Source organism: Enoplosus armatus, chromosome 16 (genome assembly GCF_043641665.1).
Source record: "Enoplosus armatus isolate fEnoArm2 chromosome 16, fEnoArm2.hap1, whole genome shotgun sequence".
Lineage (NCBI taxonomy): Eukaryota > Metazoa > Chordata > Actinopteri > Centrarchiformes > Enoplosidae > Enoplosus > Enoplosus armatus.
In genome coordinates this window covers 3,820,408-3,846,382 of record NC_092195.1, presented here as the reverse complement: position 1 = coordinate 3,846,382, position 25,975 = coordinate 3,820,408, and the positions used below count along the sequence as shown (strand labels likewise).

Genomic DNA, 25,975 nt, shown 5'->3' with positions numbered 1-25,975 from the left:
CAGAAACTGAGTGGGCATTAGTTGGGACCGGGGACATTGTTATTGTGAGGTTGTGGGTGGTAAAAATGGAGCACAATGTGGGAGGATGCAAAAACGCAGAGATCAATGGAGCTGGGCCCACACCTCGGTCAATTCTGCAAATCTGCGATCAATAAGTGCTGATTTTGCAGCCCTACTCTGGCACAAAAACGTGACATATTCTCTGCACACAGAATGTAATGGCCTTAATTGGCCTGCTTGGATTTAGAGTATTGCCAATGATGGGCTATTTTTAGCTACGGGAGCCAATAAGGGACAGTTGACTGAACTTTTATGTCCACAATTAAAGATTTAATAACGAATGAAAATTTGCTGAAAACTAATTGCTGGCTTGTCAACATGTGCACCATGTCAAATAATCAAACTCAGATCAATTCATAAATAGCCAACCACTAAAGGGCCGGTTCACCCAAAAGCATATTTTCTCCTCCAAAAGTATTTGGCCATGCAGATAGACTTATTAGATTTATCGGTACCAGTTTTAAAAAAATTCTGCTTCCATCCCAAAAACAGTGGAGGTGAATGGAATTATATTTGTAGTGCTTAAAGCATTAAAAAAAATTAAAGATTCAAAAGCAACATTTCTGTCCAGAAACTTTGTCGTTGTTATTTTAAACAGTCAACATGACGTGATGTACAATGTATATTCATAGGGCCTACTTCTTTGGTAGAAAGGAGTTCTAATGGCAACAGCGACATCTGTTATCTGAAGGCAGCAGAACAGCAGAGGGTTTCCTTTATACAGGAGCTGCAAAGTGTTGGAATTACTCACAAGTCTATAGATGTATATACGATGCACAGGATGCACTTTCATGACAACACATCGGAGGATCAGTTCATTTCCCCCCGTAGAGCAATGCATTTTTCCAGGGCGACACAATGTTGAGCAAATGGGATTTTAACAGGTCCCCGTAAAGTATGGATCACTGAGTATTTCTCACATCCTGGCTCTTAGTCACTTCCTTTAACAGACCTGTCACCTTACATATGGCCATAACGTGAGAAAGCAAGAAGAGAGAACCTGAGGTCTGTACTGAATACGGCAGGGAAGTGATACCATAGCTGGGGCAAAGACAGCAACAGAGGAGAGTAGGAGAGAGGCAAAGAGAGATGTGGAGTGAAGCAAGGATATAAGTCATGAGGGACACAATAGAGGGGAGGCAGAAAGGAAGAAACTGATTTGAGATAAAAAAAAAAAAATTAAAAAAAGAAACGGACAGAGGAACTGAGACAAAGGAAGGAGAGAGCATTTGAAGAAACAGTAGAGAGTACGTCTGTCTAGAAAGTCAGAGAGAAAGAGAGAGAGAGAGCATAACAAAGGGAGAGAGAGAGAGAGAATGAGATACAGGGGTTACAGTGTAATGCAATCACAGTAGCCCTGTGAGAAATACATTCTGTCTGAAACTGAAAATGTTTCAGAGAGGTGGTGATTGCTATGCTCATTTTTAAGGCCTTGGTTTGTGGTGTTGTAGTGGATTTTACCGTCACCGTAGGATGTATGTAGGGCTGGGCGATACGGGCAAAATAATCAAATGTGGATTTTTGAAGCCTTTAGCTTTATTTGAAGCTTTGATGATTCACGATCACAGTGGCCCTATCTTTGTGAAGCTGTATTTTCTAACAGTGCAGTGAGTTTGTTTTTTTTGTTTGTTTTTTTTTGCCTGCACCTGTTGGATATTTTAGTGCCATGCACCGCAGTTGGAGGAAAAGCCCAGCAGGGGAAGTGTCACAGGCACTCCAGCAGTGCACCGCAATTTCTGCCAACTGCTAGCACACACGGGTTCAACCGTGGCGCAAAACACATTAAAACCTCCAAAAAGCTCGTTCAATTTCACCATACATTCCTCAACCAGGAGACGCGACTAATTGCACTGACAAAAATAGTTCTATTCTAATTATGGCAGTGATGCCAGGAAGGCAGAACAAAGATTAATATCGGATTCCACCAGAATCTGTCATCCACACCAGCTGGCATGTATGATGCCCGCCCCTTCAGGTAATTAACTCCCTACACAACCTGAAGGTAGCAGGTATGTGTTCCATCTACAGTAGCTAACTGGAGTGATGCACATTGTCAGAGCCTGATTATACACGTCAAATCCCCTGGTTACCTTGATGAAAACACAACCAGCACCAGGCTGTTGCTGAATGACTATAGGCCTGTTAACTGCAACTGCAACAACACTTTCAACTGCTGTAGATATCAATGAACCACATACTGTGCTTCTGTAAAATAAACAGCGGTTTGTATAAATTTGTGCATCATAAACAGGACCGAGATGGGAATTATCAGTTCATGCAGCCCGTAAATGCGGAATCGAGAAAGAGTGTGTTTGCACTTGTGACTGCGCACCTCCGTACGAGAGTATACACTTCACACTTACATACCTACAGGAGGCAACTTTAGAATAGGGAAGCTGTGCGGGTTAATAAGTGACACACTACTCAGGTAGAGCAGGTCTCACTTCAGAGTGGAGAACATCTAATTCTGAGTTAGAAAGACTTCATTTGGAGTTCCTTGGACACTATTAACACTCGTAGTTTTGTGTTTTGTTACATATGAATAGATAATATTTGTTAAGTGTTATCAAGGGAGAATGACTATTCTTGTGGTACTGCCACCTTATAAGGCCCATAACCACTTCCTTACTTACTATCAATAAGCAGTGATTATAAGGTTATTGAGGGAAAACTCTTAGTTAATGGCCTAGTAGTCGCAGAATATGGTCATGCAGAATAAGGCATTACTAAGTGCTGTAAAAGAGCTGATATGCTACTAATATGCATGCTAATAAGCAACTAGTAAATGCTGAATATGTGTACTTTAATATAAAGTGTTCGGACTTATTCGGGTTAGGAAACTGGAGAATACTTTGTACATAGCAAGAGCCTATTCAGAGTATTGTCTACATACATTTATAATGGGAATACTTTAAAGATAACAGAAGAAAGAAGAGGGTAAGGGAGGAAAAGTTGGAGAATGGTGCTGCGGAGAGACACAAAAAAAAAATGATGACGATGATGATATTGAGACAAGGAGAAGAAAAAGAATGAAGAAGAAAGGAAGAGAATGAGGGAGACAAAAGTAGAGATAATATGTTAGTATTAGAGAGAGAATGGACCGCTGTGTGCTTTAGGACCCGAGGACACCGCAGATAAATCACACACTTTACTGCACGAGGACTTTCAGAAAGTAAATGTAAGTTTTTTCAGACAGAGAGAGAGAGAGAGATAAACGAGTGGACAGAGGGGGAGGGACAGAGACACAAAAACAGATCGAAAGGATAAGTTGCTGTATTATTGAGCAATTTCATACAACCACTTCCAAATTCTCTTTTGACCAGCAGCCAAGAAGAAAGTCAATAGTACTTATCTCAACAAGTAATCATGGCTTCAATCATGTTTTTATGCTTTAACGGAAAAGTCAAAACGTGTTGTCGAACATCCAGGCATTTTTGGCCATTCTAATGCGAGCCACTCGATGCAGGTTATCCTGGAAACATGCTTTCTCCATATTTCAGGATTGTCAGGGGGAGATTATCACTGCTGGCAGGATAAAGGTTGGGTATTGATAGCAGTAGCAGTGTGCAATACCTGAGTTTCAATACGACACATTTGGAGAGCTTTACTTTGAGGAACATTTCTAAAAGACACTTAATTAAGTTAATTAACAAACAAAGCCAGGCCTCTCGGATGTTGAGTGATGTTCATACAAAGGCAGCCCTACAAAAACGTAACACTTAATACCTTAATAAAACAGTCTACAAATGTTTCATCAAAACTCACTATATATACTGTACTGTTCTCTCAGAGTTCCATACATTACCTGCTGTGTGGAGGCACGAACCCAACCTTCATGCTGCAGAAGAGAGCTATACGAATTGTAAATGAATCGGATTATTATGAATCAACCAACGCACTATTTCCTAAATGACATGCTTTGAAATTCAGTGATCGAGTTCATCTTAAAATGGCTACAGATAATGTACAAAGCACAATACCGTTTACTTCCTGACTGTAGTCAGAGGTTGTTTGAAATTAGAGAGAGCCAGTATAAACTTAGGGGAACAAGGGTAAGGACAAACTTGTGGAATAGTTGTGACAAGGAATTGAGAATGTGTACTGCATGAAAGGTTTGTATACTATAAGTTAAATATAGTCGTGAAAGTGTTGCCTATTAGAATACCTTACGTAATAAGGGTAAGTATAATAAGCTCACGTTTCAGCCAACTCTTTTTGTTTTGTTTATTTATTGATTTATTCCATTTTTTTCTTTCCTTTTAAATGTCCCCATAATTTCATGCCTTATTGTTATTTAGTTATTCATATGCGTATTCATTCTGAAAAACTGTTAACAAGGACAATTCAGTTTGTCTCACTGTCTCATAAAATGATAACTAAAGAAAAGGACGCACAATTATTACAATTCAAATCATTATTCTATCGCAACTTCATTATCACGCTAAGAAATATTGATGTTTAAAATGTTATTTCTGACAGATGTAGATGTTTCTACATTATTTCTATTTCTTTTTCTCTTCAGCAGTCAAATGTGACGCTGATCACCAAAAGCAACGCCTTTATGGCAGTAAAGACAAACGTGGGACACAAATGAAGAAGGGACAGTTGTGGGTGTTTGAAGTATTCAAGGACTTTGGAAAATTAATTTATGTTTGTTGTTCAATTCTGCTGACGTGCTAAGGTTTTGGGGTCGATCTTTACATGTGATTTTAGATCAGCAGATCAAGAATCACTGATGTGAGCCCGTAAGAAAAAAAGTGTGATACTGAGCTACAGAAATAAACTCTACTTGACTTGAGAAGACCTGCAGGCAGTCTCCCTAAACCTTCAATTTCAACACATTTCAAATATTCCGAGATTAGCTCGAGAGCTAAGAGATACTGTATGGCAGCTAGTGCAGCATCTCTACGTACGCATATGTATCAGTGCTGAGCCAAGATGGATGGCTTAAACTGCAGTTATTATTACAGCTAATGATTCACCTCAAGTGGCCATTACTCGGCTACGATCTGTCTCCCTCGCTTGGAGTTTTTTTTTTCCACACCAGAGATGGGGGAGCTGAAAAGTGGAGTGAAGTGAGACACGGGATGAGTGTGTGTGTGTGTGTGTGTGTGGGGGGGGGGGGGGGGGGGGGGGGGGTAATGTATGTGTATGTGCATGAGAGAGAGAGAATGTGAGAGCATGAGACAGACTATCCATTTAATATCCATTCGCGTCTGCCGCTAACTGACCAGAGTCTTCTGGTTTGGATAACAATAATGTCATAGTGAAAGTGTTGCTGCAAGGTCAATATCTATTCACCGAATCAAGACAGAAAAAAAACATTGCTTGCATTTGTATCGCGCGTGAGATGAAGTGAAGCCTTAGAATTGAGATCTATCACCAATTACTGGGACAAGGGCGGCTGTGAGGTCGATTTTCTTAGCTTCTCTGGTACTCCAATGAAGGTTGAGTAGTATTGAGATCTTATATGACATTGACCGGTTTTAAATGGACAAATAAAAAGCCCACATGCACACACAAATGGCATGCAAGGTTAACGGCAGATCATAGACGCTGAGGGAGAGCCACTGAACGCCACAACAAATACTGCTTTACCAACCCACTCTAAAGTAACGAAACCACAGCACCTTTTTAATCAGAGCAACAGTTCGCTGGTGAGCAAGGATCATTCAATGTGCGTGAGGCAGCACCATCTGACTGACTGACTGACTGAATTTGGTTCCTGAAGAGCAAACCTTGTGACATAAGAAGATGACGACTGAAGATTAATTCAGTTTCAGAGTTATGCCAGTTTGAAGTCACCTGTTGTGTACGGTGGAGGGTGATGGGAGTCGTTTTTGTGACAAGTACAGTAAAAATAACGTAACTAAGCAAGAAGAGACAGAGCGTTTTAAGTCTCTTCTTGATCATTGTTTTGATTTGCCAGCAGACAACTCCGCTCCAATAATCAGCATTTCAAGCAGCAGGCAGCTGTTCTCAGCCAAACAGTTGTGATAGACCCACTGTACGCCACCTGCCCAGCACCAAACTAATGACAGGCAAACTGTTTTTTAGTCTCTGGCTCTTCAGCTGCTAGATATTCCACCATGTTCACTATCAAGCAGCTAAAGAGCCAGAGACCAAAACAGTGTCTGCTGGACGTGTAAATAGGCAACTGTTTGCTAACATGTCCGCCATATCAACTTCATAAGGTGATAATAAGTCAGCGTTGTGTTTACGGCTTGTTGGACTGCCCCCAAATGGGCCAAAAAATGTTTTTATATCGGATTAAACAAAAGTGACTTCTGAGAAAGCCTACAGGTGGTACAAAGTTTATCGTCCCACTACAACAGCCTGCAACAGCAGATACACTGAGCACAGCAGTAGCCGCTGAATACATGGGATGCTTTGGTGCTTGTGTACATGCCCTTTACCAAATTTGATGAAGATACCCGCTTGATTTGGGTAACCCAGACTGCTGAAACCTCATACGGGCTTTGGCTGAGCCCAAAGCTCCCACAAACTTCACTAATACTTATCAATATCAAGCCACAGAAAATGGAGGTGAATTCGGTGTGTTACCTGGTTGCAGGGAGGGTGCTGACTCTGGTGAAGAACACAGACGGCTCCACGTCAACATGGACTCCCAAAGACAGCTCCCTGTAGTAGCCCTCTACTTTGCCCGCTCCCCCCGAGTATTTGAAGTTCAGCACCGCTTCCAAAGTCTGCAAGAGGACAAGAGAGGGATATAAATTTAGATCAAGCTGGTTTGATGGCGCACTACACTGAAGGGCTGATTCAGCCAAACCAACACACAAAAAGAAACTGTGATCCACTATCAGTGTTTCAAAAAAAAAACATCAGCATAGAAGTCTAAGTGTGATTGGGGTCAGAGGTCACAGCCGGCCAACGTTGTGTCCTGCAATTCCATCAACAAAACAAGTGCGTTTTTAAGACCGACGCATAAAAAGCCATTACAGCGGAATAAGAAAAGCAGCGCAGCACAGCTATTGTGCTGTTTAATGAAATGGAAGTATGACGGTGAGACAGCCTGAGGGGTGGGGAGGGTACGATTGGCAGCTCCGAACAGATGATCCAGAATCGACAAGTCTCGTGATAGCGGAGAGGGCGGCGGGTGGGTGCGGCGGGTGGGATTTGCTGGCCGTGCTCCACAGTGACGGGAGGAAAGTGGACACGCGGAATTACTCAGGGGTGCTCAGCCAAGTGGGCGAAGGATGGGGAAATTAAAAGTGGCAGTTTATGGTGAGGAAGCACTAGCTGACTCAGGCAATGGGCTACAGCGGGGTAAAGGGAGCATCCAAGGTCCCGCTTTTCCTCCTATGCAGCCTATATCATCCCTCCACATATTGCTGATGGAGGCACTGGCTGTGCCTTCGCAGAACAAATTTCACTGATTCCCTGATTATTTTCAATCTTTATCCCCTCTTGTGGGTGTGCAGAGTGCCAAGTGGAATGATTCGGAGCCTGGTGGCTAGACGTCTGGCCTATTACTACCTAATGGCAGCACACTGAGCAAAGGGAGATGAAAACATTAGAGAGGATTATTATCATTGCAGACAAAGCACCTTAATTGTACATTTTCACGTAGCTGCAACTGCATGGGCTTTATTTCTCATCACTGGTTTATTTTCATCTGATACATACAATCTTATTATTATGGTATTATTTTCAGCCGCGCTAGCACCATGGCTCTGTGGATGGTCAATGTTGGTCCAGACTGAAACACAGCATCTCAACATATATTGGACGCATTGCCATGGAATTTGGTACATTCATTCATGGGGCCCAGAGGACGATCCCCTGAGTTTTCGTTTAACTCATCCAGTGAAACATCTCAACATCTACTGGGTGGATCGGCACATTGGCACAGTATCATACACACATTGATGGTTACCAGAGGATGAACCCAACTAACTCCGACTTGTCCTCTGGCCCCAGCATGCGGTTCAAGTCGGTTTTGAGTGAAATTGCTCGACAACTACTAGATGCATTGCCATGGCATTTGGTACAGACATTCATGTTGCCCTCATGTTGGATGAATTGTTAAAACTTGGTTGGTCTTGTGGAGGCACCAACAAGTTAGGGCGCCCACCATGAGCAGCAACATCCCCGGTTCAAATCCGGCCGTGTAGTATGGTAGAGGCACTACAGGTTACTAAGATAATGTATTCTACGACAAACACAGCTTACAGTGAGTCATCTGATATTGTTGACGCTGACCTTAATATCATTAGCATGCTTATTTTCAAAAGAGGAAGACCACCCTCATGACGGAGTATTTTCCTAAAGCGTACCTGATGTGAAGACTGCAAATTAAAATCCTGATATCCTCTCTGAATACCATTTTTCACATCATTTGTCTTCCCTGGAAGGTTAACAGTGGAGCCAATCTGCTTTGGATGCGGAGGAAGAGCAGCAGCCCTACAATGCAGGCAAGAGGCCGACTCCTGCGGCACTGGCAACAGAATGAAAGGAACAGCACGTTGATATGAATCTCATTTGAATTGACGGACTGAAATCGCACAGATTGCTTGAGCAAAGACACTGGTTGGAGTCCATTGCCATTAAATTCTATGTTTTCTCATTAACCATGCTTGTTAAAGGATGAGGCTGGTTTTGTTCTTTCTTTTAACTATTATCAACAAATCCCATGAAAAGACAAAACCCAACAATTCTAACAATATAGTCGGTTGCCAAAGCCTGGCACTGCCACAGAACTGGTTGACACAACAGTAAACGCAACCAGTGCAGTATATTTATTTATTCTGACATATTTTTATTCATGGTGAGGAGGTCTAATTGAAAATATATGCAAACTCGCTTTTTCTTTTGAGTGGTGGAGTGCTCCAGTGCAGCTGTGTGGTAATGTGGCTGCCTGTGTGGCACTAATGGCCTCAACATGATGCTCTTGAGGAACAGTGATTGTCTCGGAGACACTGGCAAACAGTGGCTGTGCACCCCGATTCCCTTTTCAGACCGGGGCCGACCCCGAGCTCTTCAATCCCCTCTCTCTGCTGTCTGCTCTCGGCCCCCTCAGGACCCCATTTCAATCACACTGTGCTATAAATAGGCCCTGCTGTAATGAGCCGACTGTGTTCGATAGTAGGCCAGTAGCAACACACAAGCTGAGCAAACAGCCCGACCGCACACCTGCATACAAACAACGTGATTAGCAAGAATGCCCAGATTAAGGTAACAGTTTGTTTAAGGGTCCACCATCACCAACCAGACTGCACGAGCTCTTTTATGTTTAAGTTAATGTCTTATAGCTATACAAGCACATGTTGAAGAATAACGGCGCTAACGTTACCTCACTGAATCCCCGTCCTTAACAGCACGACGCTGTACAGCATGGTTTTGGTACATTTTAATTTATATTTTTCCTCCAGGAGATGCGCTGTGAGTAGGGACGAGTCTTATTTTGATGCAAAGATTCGTACATTAGCAGGAATATAGCACAACGGGGAAGTGAAAGCAGTGCTCTGTTTATTTAAATGTGAAAGTGCAATGACATATCTTGCAATCGTGATAAATAATCGTGATAATCATTTTGTCCATAATTGTGCAGCCCTATGTTGAGCACAATATGGTTGCGCTCAAGGCCTCAGTATGTTTCAAACTAAGCACTTATCAGATCATCTGACAGCGTCTTACTTTTGTAAATGGAGGGGGACTGCGCCTGAAAATTATTGCGCCTTTCCGAAACAGTTTGCACAGCAACTGGCCAGATGTGCAGAGATCTGAAAGTAGGCAGGGTTGGAAAATTCCCTCTCTATTGTTACTACAGTGCATGAAAACATTGATTGGGCTTACAGGCATCAAGTCATTTTATTCATATAGCCCCCAAATCACAGATTTGTCTCAGAGGGTTTGATAAACGGTACAAAATAAAACACCCTCTATCCTAAGACTCTCGAAGGACAGCATTCTCAAAGACAAGCCCACCCTGGCACACTCAGGGAATAATGAGGCCTCTCATATTACTATCAGGAACATAACGGCCAATTTCCTGCCTTTTTTTCAGGCCTTCAGCCTTGAGATAACACTGCAGTACTGTGAGAAAATACTCGAGTTGTGAAAAGATTACCTGCCTCAAAAGCATCAAAAGCAAATATCTTCATCATAACTACACTGGCAGATTGTAAAAGACCTGTAGATAAAGGGAATACTTTTTTCTGACTGCGGGCACCACACCTTGGTATCGAGCGATAGCAACTAGTTTACATAGAGGTGGGTCAGGATGTGGGTTGGCAGCGCATAATATTGCTGTTTACTCGGTTATAACGGCTCATTCTGCACCAACCCCTTTTCACCAAGTGACCTATCCCTTGGTGGTGTACCATCAACGCAGGTCACTGGACAATCCTTGAACACCACTCGGCCTCGTCTTTGCAGGTAAGATGCACACTTTCTGCTAGCCATGACGCAGTAATCCTCTTCGAATATTCACCAACCATTTGTTAACTCCCTGACTGTGTTTGCACTCATTACGCCGTTTCTCTCACATTTTCACTAATCTTATAACCACAAAGCAGAGCCTGTATTAATGACAGTATTGTTTAGCTCCATGAAACTGTCACTGGCTGGTGTCTTCCCTGGCCTTTGTTTTAATAGTTACATAATCTGAGTTTCGCTGCTGAGCATCACAGACATGACATGGATAGCGGACTCAGTATTAGACCTTTTTTTTTTACCATCGCCGTCACTACACTTCTTTTCATCGTCACACACAGTGTTCATGACAGGTGAACAAAACAGAGAAAGGAGAGGGGAGCTGAAGGCTTTCTGAATGTTTCGGCACTGAGATAAAGATCCTGACACATCTTGCTGAGGAGATTATGGCATCAGAGTGACAGGGAGGTAGGGACAGAATTGCATAAGCTTGCGTGGTTTAGTAACTCGTTTTTAGAAACTAATAGCCGATGAACAGTTGGAACTAGAAAGCAAGTCAAACTTACAAAGAATGATGAGATGACATGACAAGTGTGTGTTTAATTGTCATGCTAATTTCTATGAAATATTGTAAGCTTTCTACATAGTCAAAATGCATTATGTGTATCCTCCAACAAACCTTTTGAATGCATTCCCTACCCCGAGAAGCCTTTGCAAAAGTATAAAGGCAAAAAGTCTTAATTTTCCCACCTGATTCTTTGAAAAACAACACATTTATTAGTATAGGCCAGTCCAATTTTCTCCCAAAGTAGCCACTGGCCTAGGATAAGATGTGATGAAACCACGTCTTCCACCTGAATCAGGACCACAGACCCACCGTTGACAGAACAAGTCTGCATTTCACCTGGCGCAAAGGTGGTCTTCATGTGCCACTTCCTTACAGTCCTCATATAGAGCTTTCTGGCACAGTTTGTACTTCATGTTTATGTTAGATTTTCTCCAACACACTACATTTTGCAGCCCTATTTTGTGATTTAACCCAACAGGACGGACACTTGTATCTTTCCACACACATACCGAGTGGTTAATGTAGCTTTAAATAAAGACCAACAGGCTTCAGGTTACCGAAGAATGACAAAAATGCTTCAAGATAAAATGACTTTTGGCACATCCGCAGACTTTCTCTTCCTTTCTGACAAGTGGGGAAAATAACACACAGCTAACGGTAATAATTGCAAACACACACCAAAAAAACCTGAATTTCACCACGCAATTTCCCACAGTCTCAGCAAAAGCCACAGTAAAAGGCACTGGTGTGAAACATCATTATCTTCCTGCAGACGGCCAAATTGGAAATGGCGTAAAGCCCCCGTTTATGGGAGACACACTTACAACATCAATTTCTCTCTGTTTCAAAAACGTTTATTTTTTTCAACCTTAATTTGGAAGAAGAAAAAAAATGTGGTGAATAACATGCTCCACTAGCAACACACATGATCTCTTTTTTATTATCTATCCATAGATAACGGGTGTTTTTATTTTCAGGAAGTTTTCCTTCATAACCGGGACAGGTGGTTGAATGGTGGGTAGACAGGGGGTCACAGTGTACTTTGATGATGTGATGGAATGGATGCCTGTGTGCCTAATTGTCCTTAAAATGAGGCCTGAACCCTGCTTAGGTTGCATCTGCCTGGTGGCAGGGAAGTGAGCCGTCAGCCAGGAGAGCTATTTAGTCGCCCGGTGGCCCCGGCTTCTGCGGGAAACTGAGAAATGGCTTGAGGGCATTTGAATGCAATATGTCCATTCGGAGAGCTGCTGGGACTGCCTCTCATATGTACACCTGGCTGTCAATCACCGAGGCAATCAGTTAGTCGCCCCAGGGTTCCATCTTCGAGGAGAAGCGGCGAGAAGTTAAACAGCAACCTGAAGATAGCTTTATATCTAGCTGAGAAAGTGAAATGCAAATCAAGGACTGAGCAGGACCAAGTTGTCTGCTGTCTCAACAGATAAGTGGGAGAAACAGCAGTACAGCGCTTTTTCCCTGTACTCCTGCTCATTACTGATGGCCTCTACAAGGTTTAAACTTGATGCAATGTGCTTGCAACAATACGAGCAAACGAGATCATCTGCGCTGCCTTTCATACCGAGCTTATCAACGTAGAAGATCAACCTTCTTCTGGGTCTGCCTGTCTGCGCTTCAGCTTCTAAGAGGCACTCGTATTGTATTTGTGGCCTTCAGACAGCTTGACATTATCATGTTTCTGCTGTGCTCGTTGGCAATAGATTCATGAGAGAAGCAGGGCAGGAGGACTGATAAGAGCGAGTATGTTCTCTATCGGCCCCATGGTGTAATGACTTAGCAATAATCGACGGATGATGAGGAGCGAGGCCGCTGTGAACGAGTCTGTGTTGATTTGACAGCTGATGGGGGGGTTAGAGCATCTAAAACTGCTCAGTAACAACCAGGCTGCATGCAGACCGAAATAGCTGACACAGCTGACAGGGAAAAAAGATTTTTGTTTTTTGTTTTAAGGGAGAGGATCCAGTGAAGCACATAAGTTTGCATAGCATGGTATAATAACTTCACCAGCTCCAAAACCACCCGCAAAACCAAAAGCCTATCAGGAACAGCCCCGAGCCGGTCCACTTAATGATGGTCCTGACATTTCTGCCCACAGCGTTTAGAATGTCACGCTCTGCACCCCCTCACAGTTAGGGTTCGCCTCTGATGTGGCAATTAGAATGGGAGACATTTTAAAGAGTGGGTGAGCAACCTGCCCAACTATGAGGAACCTGTGACAAAGGGGGTTATGGGATGTCAAGCTCAAAATATGATAGCAGGTGGAGGGCAGTGAAAATATTGCCACAAAACGCGGAGAGCGCCGTGCCGACATGAATTCCCTCCAGCAGCTGATAGTCGCCGTACGATGTACAGTCAGGCTGCAGTGATGTCCCAAAGACAAAATCCTGCTATTCAACTTAAGGTCCCATATTGTAGAAAGTGAGATCTCCATGTCTTTGTTTGATTATAAAGCAGCTCTAGGTGCTGTATAAATACTGTGAAAGCATCAAAACGCTCAGTCCACAGAGACATGCACACAGCCCCGTATTCAGTGCCTTTAAAAACGAGCCGCCGGGACTTACGTAAGGTTGTGATGTCACAACTATAAAGTCACCGCATTCAGCCACGCCCCCCAGCAGGTCATGTGCTCCAGACAGGGACTTATGATTTAAATATCTTAAAGTCAGCCTTGCCTACCCCTAGAATCATGACATGATAAAGGCTGTTGAATTACATATTTATTGTCTGACTGATCAATACTGCACTGATCGTTCATGGTAAGCTCTTAACCAGAATATCTCATTTCAATTCAGGCAAGCGTGAAACGTTATACCTTCTGAATTGCAGCGTGCAAACAGTGCTGTTTCACGTGTTTCAGGCATGAAACATTTTATCTCTTGTTCATGTCACACATGAATGACAGGAGAATGAATCTAATTTGACTACTAGATAGGAAGAATCCCCTTATGGGAGTAATTCCTGATGACAGACCTTCAAATATGTTGCACTCCTGGGCACGTCCCCCACGGCTGTAATTAAAAGACAACCCAACTGGACTTTTTGAGCTCCGCTATATTTTCTGAGGCAGACTTTTATTAGTCCTTTTTCCTCTTTTTGTTCTTTGCTTTTTTTTTCAGTTTTCACTTGATTTTTCTAATTGTTTTTTTATGGATTTATGTTTGGTTTCAGTAATGCACTTTGTAATTGTTGACTGTTGTTGACAGTCTGCCGCCCATCTGTTTGGACCAGGTCAATAGAGCACTGTATTTGGATACTTTCTGCACCTTAATTAGTAGAGGACACCCACATAAAACGCTCCACAATTCCACAAACACCTTTTAGTCATGTTGTGGTTGTCTGTTTCTATTTCATTATACAATCCCCAGCAATTAGATAAATCTAAATATTTAAAAAATACATCTGCGAGGCAGAGTAAATATTAATGTCTTATTAATATTTAATATTCACAACGACTTGCATACCACATGAAGGCTTTTTGTTCCAGCTGATTATCTCCCTTTACAGTCACCTGAAGGCATCAGGTGTGTGTTCCATCTACGGTCTCTACTTTGAGTGATCCCCCGATGTCAATCTGTGGTGACACACACCAGATCCACTGCCCAACCAGCGCCGGGCTGTTGGGAAATAACCACACCAACTTCTCTGCTGGCTGGCTATGATTCGTCATTCTACGCGGTTTCTTAGTTTATTCAGTGCAAATCAACGGGAGTGTCGGAGACGGTGACATCCTCAGGACGTATGGGGCACACAGGTCACACTGTTCCATGAACAATCTGCCTCACTGAAACCCCTTCGGGACTGCCCGTTCCCACAAATCCTCTGTGTATACTCCTCCAGCAACACCAGGTTACCAGGGGAACAGCTGCGTGGAGCCTGTGCAAATATTTAAAACCACGGCTTGGCTTCCCTGGCTGGTTAGAACAGCAGGGTCACCAAAACCCGACAGTATCAAGGTTATGCTTTTGATAGCCTGAAACCCATTAACCGGTAACTAACCGGTTCATTTTTGAGAAAACAAAACACAAAATAACTTGAAATACAAGAAGCGTGTTCCTGTTAGTCCACTTCAGTGCCACGGTGACGGGGTGGCTGTGGCTGAAGTGCTTCACTGGCCTCCCAGCAGCAACCATCACGGGACACACACACTAGCGCTGACACCGTCCAGTGTGAACATGACACAGAGCCCCAGGGGATGCGAGCGGGGAGTTAGCTGCCACAATGTTGATGATGTTATGGTGGACGCAGGCCAACAACAAATATGAATTGCCATTAAAAATGAATACCTTAACCAACAACAGGCAAAGGCGACATTATTTGGGTATCCCCAGATATCGGCCCCATCCATGTAGGTACTTGCAGTGGCAGACGTAAAAGGCTGTCTTGAATGCTTCTTTTACCGTCCCTCCCTTTCAGTGTTATCCCCTGGCAAACATTCACGGACAAGAAGATGCAACTCACGACGTAGACATACTCTTAAATAAAACCAGTAAGACTTGACTGAGTCTGTTGTCAACAGATCAGAGCAGCCGAATGAGTCTCATCCCCACACTTTGTATTTCCAGCTGCTAAACAATGAAAGATTGAGCTTACAGCTAATGACACTCGAGGTGGCAATGCTATAAAGCCTCATTCTCAAGCACACAAAGCAACTGTCAAAGGAGATATTTTCGTTCTATTACACCATTTGCATCATTTCAATCACTTTTTTGTATGAAAGGAGCGTCGTGAACTGATCCTTAGTCTGGATTAGGTCCATCGAGGCATTTTTCAAAAGATAATATTGTTTATATAAAGCCTGATCCATTTCCAATACTGAGGAATTTGTTTTAATTGATTGTGATCAGGGGACGCCAGCTGCCAAAAACAAGTAATCGTTCGTGTGCTGTGCTAAAACACTGCACTTATTCTTAAAGGGGTGCTCCAGCAATATAGTACTATATTTCTAATAAGTTGGGGAAATCAAAACAGACAGATTAAAACAGAGGCTGAGACATCCTGACTTTATACATATAACATATGGGTAAAGCACAAAAAACACTGGATCTTACATTTTCCATAATGCAACTCAAAAGCATCTTTTGTTGGACCCTCCCTGTCTGGTAATTGCACACATCTTTCAAACTCCATATCCCCAGTTTGACACAGTGAGGTTTTACTTTGGGGTGGCCTTGCTTGTTTGTCTTTTTGTACTGTATAGAGGGCAAAAAAAACACATTTAAGGATTTAAGGACATTTAAGGACTCTGATTAGAAGGAGGTGTTTTTGCAAGAGAATTTGTAAACTTGTACCACTATGGGATTAATATTGAAGCCCTGAGAGGCAATTGAGAAAAAAAATAGACTTAAGAACTAGTGAAAAGAAGGTTTTTGCCGGGAGAAAAAAAAAAAAAGGTGGTGAAAAAAACAGGTGAAGAAGGGAGGAAAAAAAGTTTTGCCAGGATCATTTTTCTAACTACATGTTCTAAACAGGACCAAAAGCATTCATGTATACTGGCAGACTAGTGCAGATTAAAATACATTTCTAGCCAAAGAAAGACACGACAGTAATGTTACATAACTTGCTAACACACAACATACAGTATGCACCTTGTGTTTAGAGTGCATGGAGAAATTAAATGTCACCTGGAAGAAAACACGAATGCGTGTAGTCCTATTTAGAACATGGCTTAGTGGTGCACAGCCTCTTGTGGCCGGAATCAGTTTTACAACAACAAACACTATCCTGAAAAAAGAAAGATCTCAAAACAATTAAGATCAGTCTGAGAAAATGGGTAACCAGATGGGGTTTTTTTTCTCTCTCTCTCTCTTGCCTCTCAGGGCTTCATTTGCAAAATGATCACATTCTTTCAAATTCCGGGCTACAATCTAGCAAATACACTAAACCAAGCCTAATGTTAATAGTGTTTGGTTGTTGTCACATAAAATGGAAACCCAGGTGTGTCTGCTTCATGCGTATAAGTACTTCCTGCAAATTCTCACAATAAAAGAACCATTTCATCCAGAGTAATTTGATTTCTTTTCTGAGTGTTGACTAATTCACTTACATATGGTTCAATCTGATTATGCGTTGTGAGTCATGACGGGGGACGGAAAGTGGATGAACAGCAGCACTAAATTTTGTCAAGGGAGAGTGGCATCTGTCCGAGGTGAAGACTGGCTACTGCGTATACACACACACACACACACACACACACACACACACACACACACACACACGGTTGTCTCTGTTCCTGTGTGATCAGAGGTAAACAAAGAACCCACGGGTGCCTCAGACACGAAACTGCTGTTCTTTTACGTAACCCTGTGGTCCTGTGCAGGTGTCACACCATTTACCAGCTGGAGCGACTACAGGGAGAAGCCTCACATCACCCCTGGCCCCCACTGCTGTTCTTATAGTATCAACAGCCAGTCAACCATGGAGAGGTGAAGCCAGCTTCAAAGATGGGACAAGCGGAGCTGAAAGCCACAAGCTCCAAAGCCTGAAAAAGAAGGATAAATTGCATGGCGACACAAACACACACTCATTCTTATTGCCACACTTAAATAAACACACACACACACAAAGCACCAACAATGACCTGTCAAATGAAACAGCAGGCGTGCTGGACGGTGAAGCATGCTGGTATATGAACATCCTGTGGTGCAGATGAAGGTGATCTGATCGACAGCGGTTCAGCCATCAAGCGCAGCAGCAAACGGAGCCACACTCGCCGGATTTCACACATGGATTCAAGTCCAGTGAGCATGATGAAATGCCTGATTCTCTACTAATTCCACCTGCCGGGCTTGCATACACCAGCAATTCCAGACACACACATACACACAGAAGCAAACAAACAAAACGTTATCGTGACCTTCTGGGGGAGTTTCATTCTAAGGCTCATTTGCTCGATCACTGTAGGTCTTGTTGTTCCTTGATATTTTTGGACTTGGGACTATAGAGAACGTTGAAGGACCAGTGTGCAGGATTAAGGGGGCTCTATTGGCAGAAATATATTCATAATTATGTTTTCATTAGTGTATAATCACCTGCAGCTAAGAACCGTTAGAATGAGTCCTTCATATCTACATAGGGAGCGGGTCTGCTTCCGTGGAACCCGTCCATGTTGCACTGCCATGTTTCTACAGGAGCCCAGAACGGACAAACCAAACACTGGCTCTAGAGAGGGCCTTTCGCGTCTTTACGTTGAAGTGGCTGCTTGAATGCACCTGAAGGCCACTGAAGGTTCATCCTCATTCCTACATGCTTGGAAAGGGGGCGGTGAGGGAAGCGGTATTCAGTTGGTTGCAACCTGCAACCTCAGCGCTAGATGCCACTAAATGCTCCACACTGGTCCTTCAAGTCTTCGAGAAGTGAGTGCAAATTAACTTTAATCCCCATAGGAGCTAATTCTTCTCCCTCTAGAGTACATTTTGACTCGGACCTAACCTTTACAGAATAGAGCTGTCACTATTTAAAGTTTGTATTGCTTAATCGGTTGATTATCCCTTTGATTTATCTTTTAATCTATAAAACATCTGTAAATAGTGCCTGTCACAGTGTCCCAGAGCCCAAGGCGACATCTTCCAATTTCGTGTTGTGTCCAAAAGATATAGTCTACAGAAAAATAATACATAACAGAGAAGAGCAGCAAATGCTCACAATTGAAACGCTACATAGATACACTGACTCATTGTTTCAGCTCTAATTACCTGCATACTATCTTGAAAACAAGCAATCGAGCTTGTTCTGAAACCCACTGTATTGCCTTGGAAAACTTTTGGCCTTAAGCCTGTCATTCGACTTTGAACATAATTCTTTGAGAATTTAACGTATGGACATTAAACCAATTAACCTAGTCCGCAGGAACATGCCAGAGGCTACTTTGATTTGTACAAATATGATTTAAGAGTATCGTCCATCGCCCATCTCGTACTAGAATAAATCATTTCCTTGGAAAGTTCATTTCAGCATTAAGTAATAAAATATATACAATTATTGCATTATTTAATACATACACAATAATTCAAAAGCCAAAGATTACATTTCAGTACTTTCTTTGAACAAGGACAGCCATCTAAAGAGATCTCACTGAATCCTAAAGAGCCACCAGGCAAACCAATCTCTCTCGCTGCAGCTCATAAAAAGGTGCCCGGGAGCCCCGGCACAGTTGTGTACTTTACATAAACAGTAATTAGGAGGACAAATTCAAAACTCGGTTACCCCCCCCCCCCCCCCCCCCCCCTTGCAACTATAGTCTAAAACTTTGCAATAAAGTGGCATGCTGACTTGCTGCCAGCGCTAAGGTCAACGCTAATGCCAACTGCAAGGCAGACCAGCAGGTTTGCTGACTCTCACAGGAAATCAAGCACACGCTCTCACTGTTCACTCAAATATTAACAATCCTCATCTGAGCACATCTTAAAAGGTTTAATTTGATGAGTTACTGATATCCAGCCGCCAGCGCCTACAGGAAATGCTAATCGCAAGGCAAATATAATCATAAGCTAAATAAAAGCCTCACATGCAAATCGCATCGCTCAACATTTGCGGGCGTTTTGCAGAAAGAAGTAGAGTGAATTATACACTGTATTATCGCGAGTGTGATGACAACCCTGCTTGGGAAAGAATAACGCAGGTAATTACATTTGGGCTCATTGAACTACTACCTAGTGCATGAAAGAGCCAGCAGCAGGCCTTGCTGCATCTCTGTCGGAGAGCGATAGGACGAGGAATGGAAGCAGATGCAGCGTCCGCCGAGACGGAGGATGCAACGAGTATCTTCTCACATGTGACTCACGCACAAGCAGCCAAAAGAAGAAAAAAAAGATGCCCACAATACCATACCAGAATCAGCTCCTCAGTGACACCTCCCCCATCACAGTCCCCATCCATCTTCTTATTCCTTCTCACGTATGCCCCCCCCCCCCCCCCATCATCTATCACTGAGGCACGAGGGAGGTTGTTGTTGTAGCCTAAAGACAACAGGCAGCCATATACAGATAAACTGGAAAAAGTGAAGGCGGGGAGGAGGGGGGGGGGGCACAGCTGTGGTTTGCAGCTGTAGCTTCAAACTCCAATCAGTGAGGACTGTGTGTTGCGGACAGGTGAATTAAGCACTCAGGAGATTAAACGGCTTGTAGGAATAAAAATGTTGGCCAACAGCCGGCGACTGTGGCGGTGCGTTGGCTTTCTGTGTGTGTGTGTGTGTGTGTGTGTGTGTGTGTGTGTGTGTTCCTTATGATGATTGTGCCTTTTGATTAGTCTTAATTATCTCACATTCCTCTTCTCTCCTCTCTGCAGCAGCCACCTCCAGGCAAAGCCAAGAGGCTCGGAGATAGAAAACTAGAAGAAGACCTGACGCCATAATCTAAAAATAGACCGACAGAATGACAGACAGCGGCACGCTACACCAACCTCACCATCCCAAGGGTGTGGAGGGGATGCATAGTCCATTTGTTGCCCCCTCCCCGTGCTTGAAGCCTGATCATAGGTTGACAGAATTATTGCTTTAATCCTCCCCTGTCTTTTTATAATAATAATGTAATGTGATGAACCTACAGAGAATTATCAGCTGAGTCTGCAGCTCCCCTCAGCTTTATGGAGTCAGTTTCAGCTCACTGTTTATCTGTCCGGCCCGCAACTTTACTATTTTGGTTCACTCTCACAGATCTAAGCTGCTAGCGTTGTTTCCAGCAGCAGCAAAAAAAAGTTCTAAAATCCTGCTGTACACTGCTCGGCAGACAAGGTTAGAAGTCAGCTGGTGCAGCATTTAGCAGCTACAGAGACATCTATTTCCTTCAGGAGCTGCTAGAGACCAAAAACAGAGCCAAAGTGAGTGAATACGGCTTCAATCCGATAATCAAAGCAGTTCACTTAAAAATATGAACAGTTCATGCTGGGATGTACAGACTGCTGACGGAGTAAATGGCCTTAAAACAAAGTAGTTACACCACAAACCCATCACGTGACTTGGTCTGTACAGAAATGAGGGGGATGTCGAGGATGCCGGCAGTTAGAAAGCTGAATTATGCTATAATCATGAGGGATATGAATAATCCTCCACATTCCATACAAAAACATCATATCTCAATTATCATCACTGCACTAATGTGCATATAGACTCAATAATTAGCTCAGATTTCGGTAGGTAGATTAGGAAAATAAATGTAAGACTTTATTGATAAATTGCGTCCTTAAGAGAAATGAACAGAAACATTAATCTTCTGGACTCTAACCAGAAAATAACCCCGGCCACTTTCTTCTTCCATAGGCAATGAATCAGCAACTAATCAATTAAGATCCGCTTTCAAGTAACAATACTCATTCAAAGTAACATACAGCTGAACTTAGAGTTGGTGGTGAGAGAATCAAAAGAGGGAGCCGTTTGAATCCTGAGCCAAGAAAAAGAAAATCATTTGGTTGTTCAGCTGGAGTTTCACACTTGGGTAGACAGCTGTGGCAGTTATAAATATCTGTATCACGAGCTGGGATCTGTATCCGTGAAGAGAGCTGAACTGCCATCAGCAGGGCTGGGCTTCTAAAAATAGCAGGCTGGCTGGCAGGCAGGCAGGCAGGCAGGCAGGCAGGCAGGCAGCCGACTCTGCCTCTGTCTCCACTGGATTTGATTAGCCCTGAAGAAGCTCTGCCCCCCCAACAACCCCCAACTACGCTCCCTGCTCCCCCACCCCCCCGCCCCCCCCACCCCACACCCCACACTGTGTGTGTGGCAGCATGTCTTGTCTGGAGGCCGGGTCCTCTCTCACTGCACACAACCACAGACGCACTCCTCTTTGTTGAGAAAATGCTTACATCGACTTTTCTGAAGTGCGATCCAATTCTGCGACTCGCCTCCATGTTTAAGGTTAATGTCTTGGCATATATACAGTGACTTGTGTGTTTAGCGGCAATCTACAAACAAACAAAACCTTCTTCAAATTATGACACGGCAACTTCGGGTTGCGTTATCCAACACAAAGGGTAACAAAAAATAATCACATTTGGACGTCCTATCCTTCCTGCGAAAACCCTCGACCATCAAAACCAGCTTGCCATCGTGTGATAGGGATCTTAATCATTTATGATTGATTATCAAAAGCTGTGCAGAAAAAGAAATGAACGCAGCTTTGCCTGTCAAATTTACAGCAAGTTTTTGTGCAACAATAGGGCATCAGATCCTGGGTTATTCTCAGCAGGTATTAATTAATAATTACTAGTTGGGCTGTATGAAATGGTTAAAATCATTATTATGATATCAATAAGGATACGTTTCAGTTATCAATATATACTGTATCATGATATGACAAAAGTATGTGGAGCTGCAACTAACGATTATTTCATTAATAATTATTCTATCGAGAAACTTAATTGATTACTCATTTAGTCAATTAAACGTCACAAAAAAGTGAAATGACAATTTGCCAGAGCCCATGGTGACGTCTTCAAATGAAGTCCAAAGATATTCAATATATAATAATATAAAACAGATAAACGCAGATAATCTGTAGGTTTAAGAAGCTGAACTCATCATTTTTGCTTGACAAATGAAAAGCAACTGGTTTTTTTTGATCATCAAAATTGTTGCAGATTAATTTTCTTTGTCGACCTATAAATTGACTAACCACCAAAATGTTCAGCTTTTAATATCTGCCAAATAATTTCAAGCAAGTGTAACTTTTTCCATTTTTTCAGGGATCCACCGTAGCGGAATACAGCTACTGACAATACACCCCCTGGGCGTTTCCCACTGTCAGAGATATTACTGCTGTGTCCACTGCAGTAATATCTTACAAATGACCACCTGGAATGGAACCATTTCATTGCATTTCATATTTGGCTGGGTTAAGAGGTGCCCATCATATAGAAAATAGTGCACTCTAAGGACCCCTGATGCTGGCAGGAGGAAGGCCAGTGACAGCCTCCTCTCTCTCACACTGTTTGCTCTCCATCCTCAGAGGAACACAGATGTCTACGTTGCAACAGCAGCCCCTGTATTGCAATAACATGGCACTATGAACAGGAGAGTGAAACTGCACTGGGTGCAGCTTCGCAGCATTTGGCGTTTTGAAGATAATCGCGGGGCGTGTCTGACGGGCCGGCCTATTTCAGTATCACAGCTTCACGTGAAATGCCCTCGATGACATCTGTCCAGTGAAGATAGGCTCACATGAAGGCGAAGTGAATGAGCACGACTGCACACCGGCCAGCATTACAGTGACTCATGAGTGGGATTACTGAATCCCCTTCTTTTCTCCCACTCGCAGTCTGTCACTCAAGTCACCCCTCACATAAATCCCCAGCAGCTGGAGTCGGGGGTCCAAATCCCCATAAAACTCTGCATATGCTGCTGCATCAGTAGTCACGTGCACAGACACTCCAATGGGGGGCGATCACAGCGGAAATTGCGGAGATGCAGCGAAGGCACAGCGCTCTTCGCAGACACAATCAAACCATCGCAGAGCTGGAGGAGGTGACGCACTCCCACTGAGGACAGGCAGGTGGAATGAGACATGAAGCCGCGGTGATGAGGTGAGCGGAGTAATTGACAGTGTCTGAGAAACCAAGTTGTGGAAGTGCCCTCACTCTCCTCGGGGATGAGTCGTCGAAAAATGTGTAAATAATCGGCAAAAGCAACACGTCTGAGCAGCCAGACCTCCTTCACCTGCGGTGGATTCATTCCTCCCTGACAGCGTACACATTTTTCAAGCCCACAGGCATTCCACTCGCAATTTGGTGGGAGGATTGAAAAACGGGTGCTTAGATTGAGCGATGAAAGGTCAGTGAGATAAACATGTTGACTCCTCCTGTGCTGATTACAGATCAGTCATGATTGATTGCACTTACTCATAGTCTGCAAGTATACATGCCAAGCAATGCCAGGGCCAAAACAGAGCATAGATACTCACACATCGCACACACACACACACACACACACACACAAAACATATACAGAAACAACATATAGCAACGGTATGTAGAAACTCAAGCCTGCGCAATCAAAATGGCCACCTTCGGTTTAGGGGGTCATAAATGGCCAAATTCACACCTAATTGGCCCTTGTAGGATTTCGATATGCAGGGAACGCCCCGCTTCACTGCCAGTCGGTTTGGCTCAAAGGTTTTCAATTTCCGCTGCATCTGTCCATCCATCCTGCGGGGCCAAAAGCAGTTATTAGCAGCTGATATAAATTCTCTCTCATTCTATCATGCACGCACACAAATCAAGAACCACACAACTCCAGCCTATTCAAAAAGCACTCTAACATATGCACAGACATAGCTCAAAAAGGCGGCAGAGCGAGGGCTAGAAAGGTTCACAGCGATGCCTTCAAGCAAACATATCAGCACTTCCTGTTACAAATTGAATCAGGAAGATCGGCCTGTTAGAAAGCCGTCCGAGGGTGAAGGCAGTTTTTGAAGGTTCCATATTCTGAAAAACTTTTTTTTTTATTTATTTTTTTTTTTATTGCCTTTGCCATAAATCTGTGTCTACCAACACAGAAAGAGAAGGCAGACAAGTAAGACAACCAAGAAATATGGAAGAAAGGCATTGCTGGCTTTGTCTCAGCAGCTTTCCAGGACCAAACGTCTCGCTACTGGACAAATCGTTTTTTTTACTTCCAATGCCAAAGTTTTTAGAATCCTTGCTTTCTACAGTATCTGTGCATGACAACTGGTATGGTAAAAGTTATGTAATGCTTATGGTTAATAAAAAGGCGAATATTAATTACAAGTCTGTGATGGCAAGGGAATAAAACGAAACCATTGTTGCATTTTAGTTCTAGTCTTGTTTTTTTTACAAACAAACAAACAGTCATACAAACTGACAGGTGACTCACTGATTAGACAGCTTTGGTCACTGTCATCCTGCATCATCAGCGCTATGTGAAACCCACACACGGAAATTCAATTCTGTTGACGGGCAGCAAGTCATGCAGCACTTGAACACACCTCCTGTGTTTTGTTTTTTTTAAACTTCTCTGGTGTCACGAAGAATTCACCAAGAAATAGTCGAGACCGCACCTGGACCTTTCTGGTGAAGAGGGGAAAATACCCACATCCACATGCCAACGCGCATAAGTGGTGCCATGGTTGTCAAATGCCTCAATATATACATTTCTTATACTTAGATTGCTTAAAGGGTCGCTTCCTTGACTGTTACTGATCGCTGATGAGTCTTCCTTTGATTTTTTTCAATAGACAAACATCCAAATTATTGTATTGCATAACTTTGCTTGGATTTACGTGGAACAGTGTTGCACCTGTCCACCCCTTGTACATCAGCATGCGTCAAGTGCTTGCCGGGTGCTTTGGGTTTGAGTCAATTTGCTGAAAACAACACAGCCCATAAAGCGATGAGTCATGCAGCTGGAAACCCAGAATACATTTACTACAGTATAGAGGCAAATCAGTGCACAAGCTTTTGTTGAGGACACAGTGAAATGAATCACCCTGGTGTCGACTGTACGGCCAACAGCACATCTACAAAATGAAAGGAGAGGGAGCTCACATTCCCACAACCTGCTTTCAAGCGGACTTCTAGCAGGACCACAATCCTTATGTAATTAGCTTTGCTTTAAGCATGGTTCCAACACTATATTCTGCTATGAAACTCAGAGCTGACAGTCAAACCTTGCCTCTAATAAGCCTAACCACTGATTAAAAGGCCCAGCTTACCTTGAACAATGGCTGGTTCTTTTTTTTTTCGCCTTACTGCATAGGTATTGGATATCTAACAAGTTATGTAATAAATCCCAAGGGGAATGAATTTTTTTCATCTTTACCTGCAGTGTATCTGTGCAGCATGTGGAGGATTTGTAGTCAGTATAGTAAGGATTTATTCCACAGTGTGTAGGGTTTTTTGCATTTTTAAATAACTTTATTTTCATCTGGGCCTCCTCTCATTACGTACACAACGTCCTTTTTAAACATTTTGCGATATGAACCAATGAGCTGCTAT

The 25,975-nt window shown here is 43.1% G+C and overlaps 1 protein-coding gene across 1 annotated transcript in view; it reads right to left on the bottom strand.

Annotated features, from left to right (window-relative positions):
* trappc9 (trafficking protein particle complex subunit 9) overlaps nt 1-25,975 on the bottom strand; it is a 175,352-nt gene that overhangs the window by 83,597 nt on the left and 65,780 nt on the right. The window contains exon 19 of the mRNA XM_070921413.1: nt 6,625-6,767. Coding sequence (XP_070777514.1) covers nt 6,625-6,767 — 143 coding nt within the window. The remainder of the gene's footprint in view (nt 1-6,624; nt 6,768-25,975) is intronic.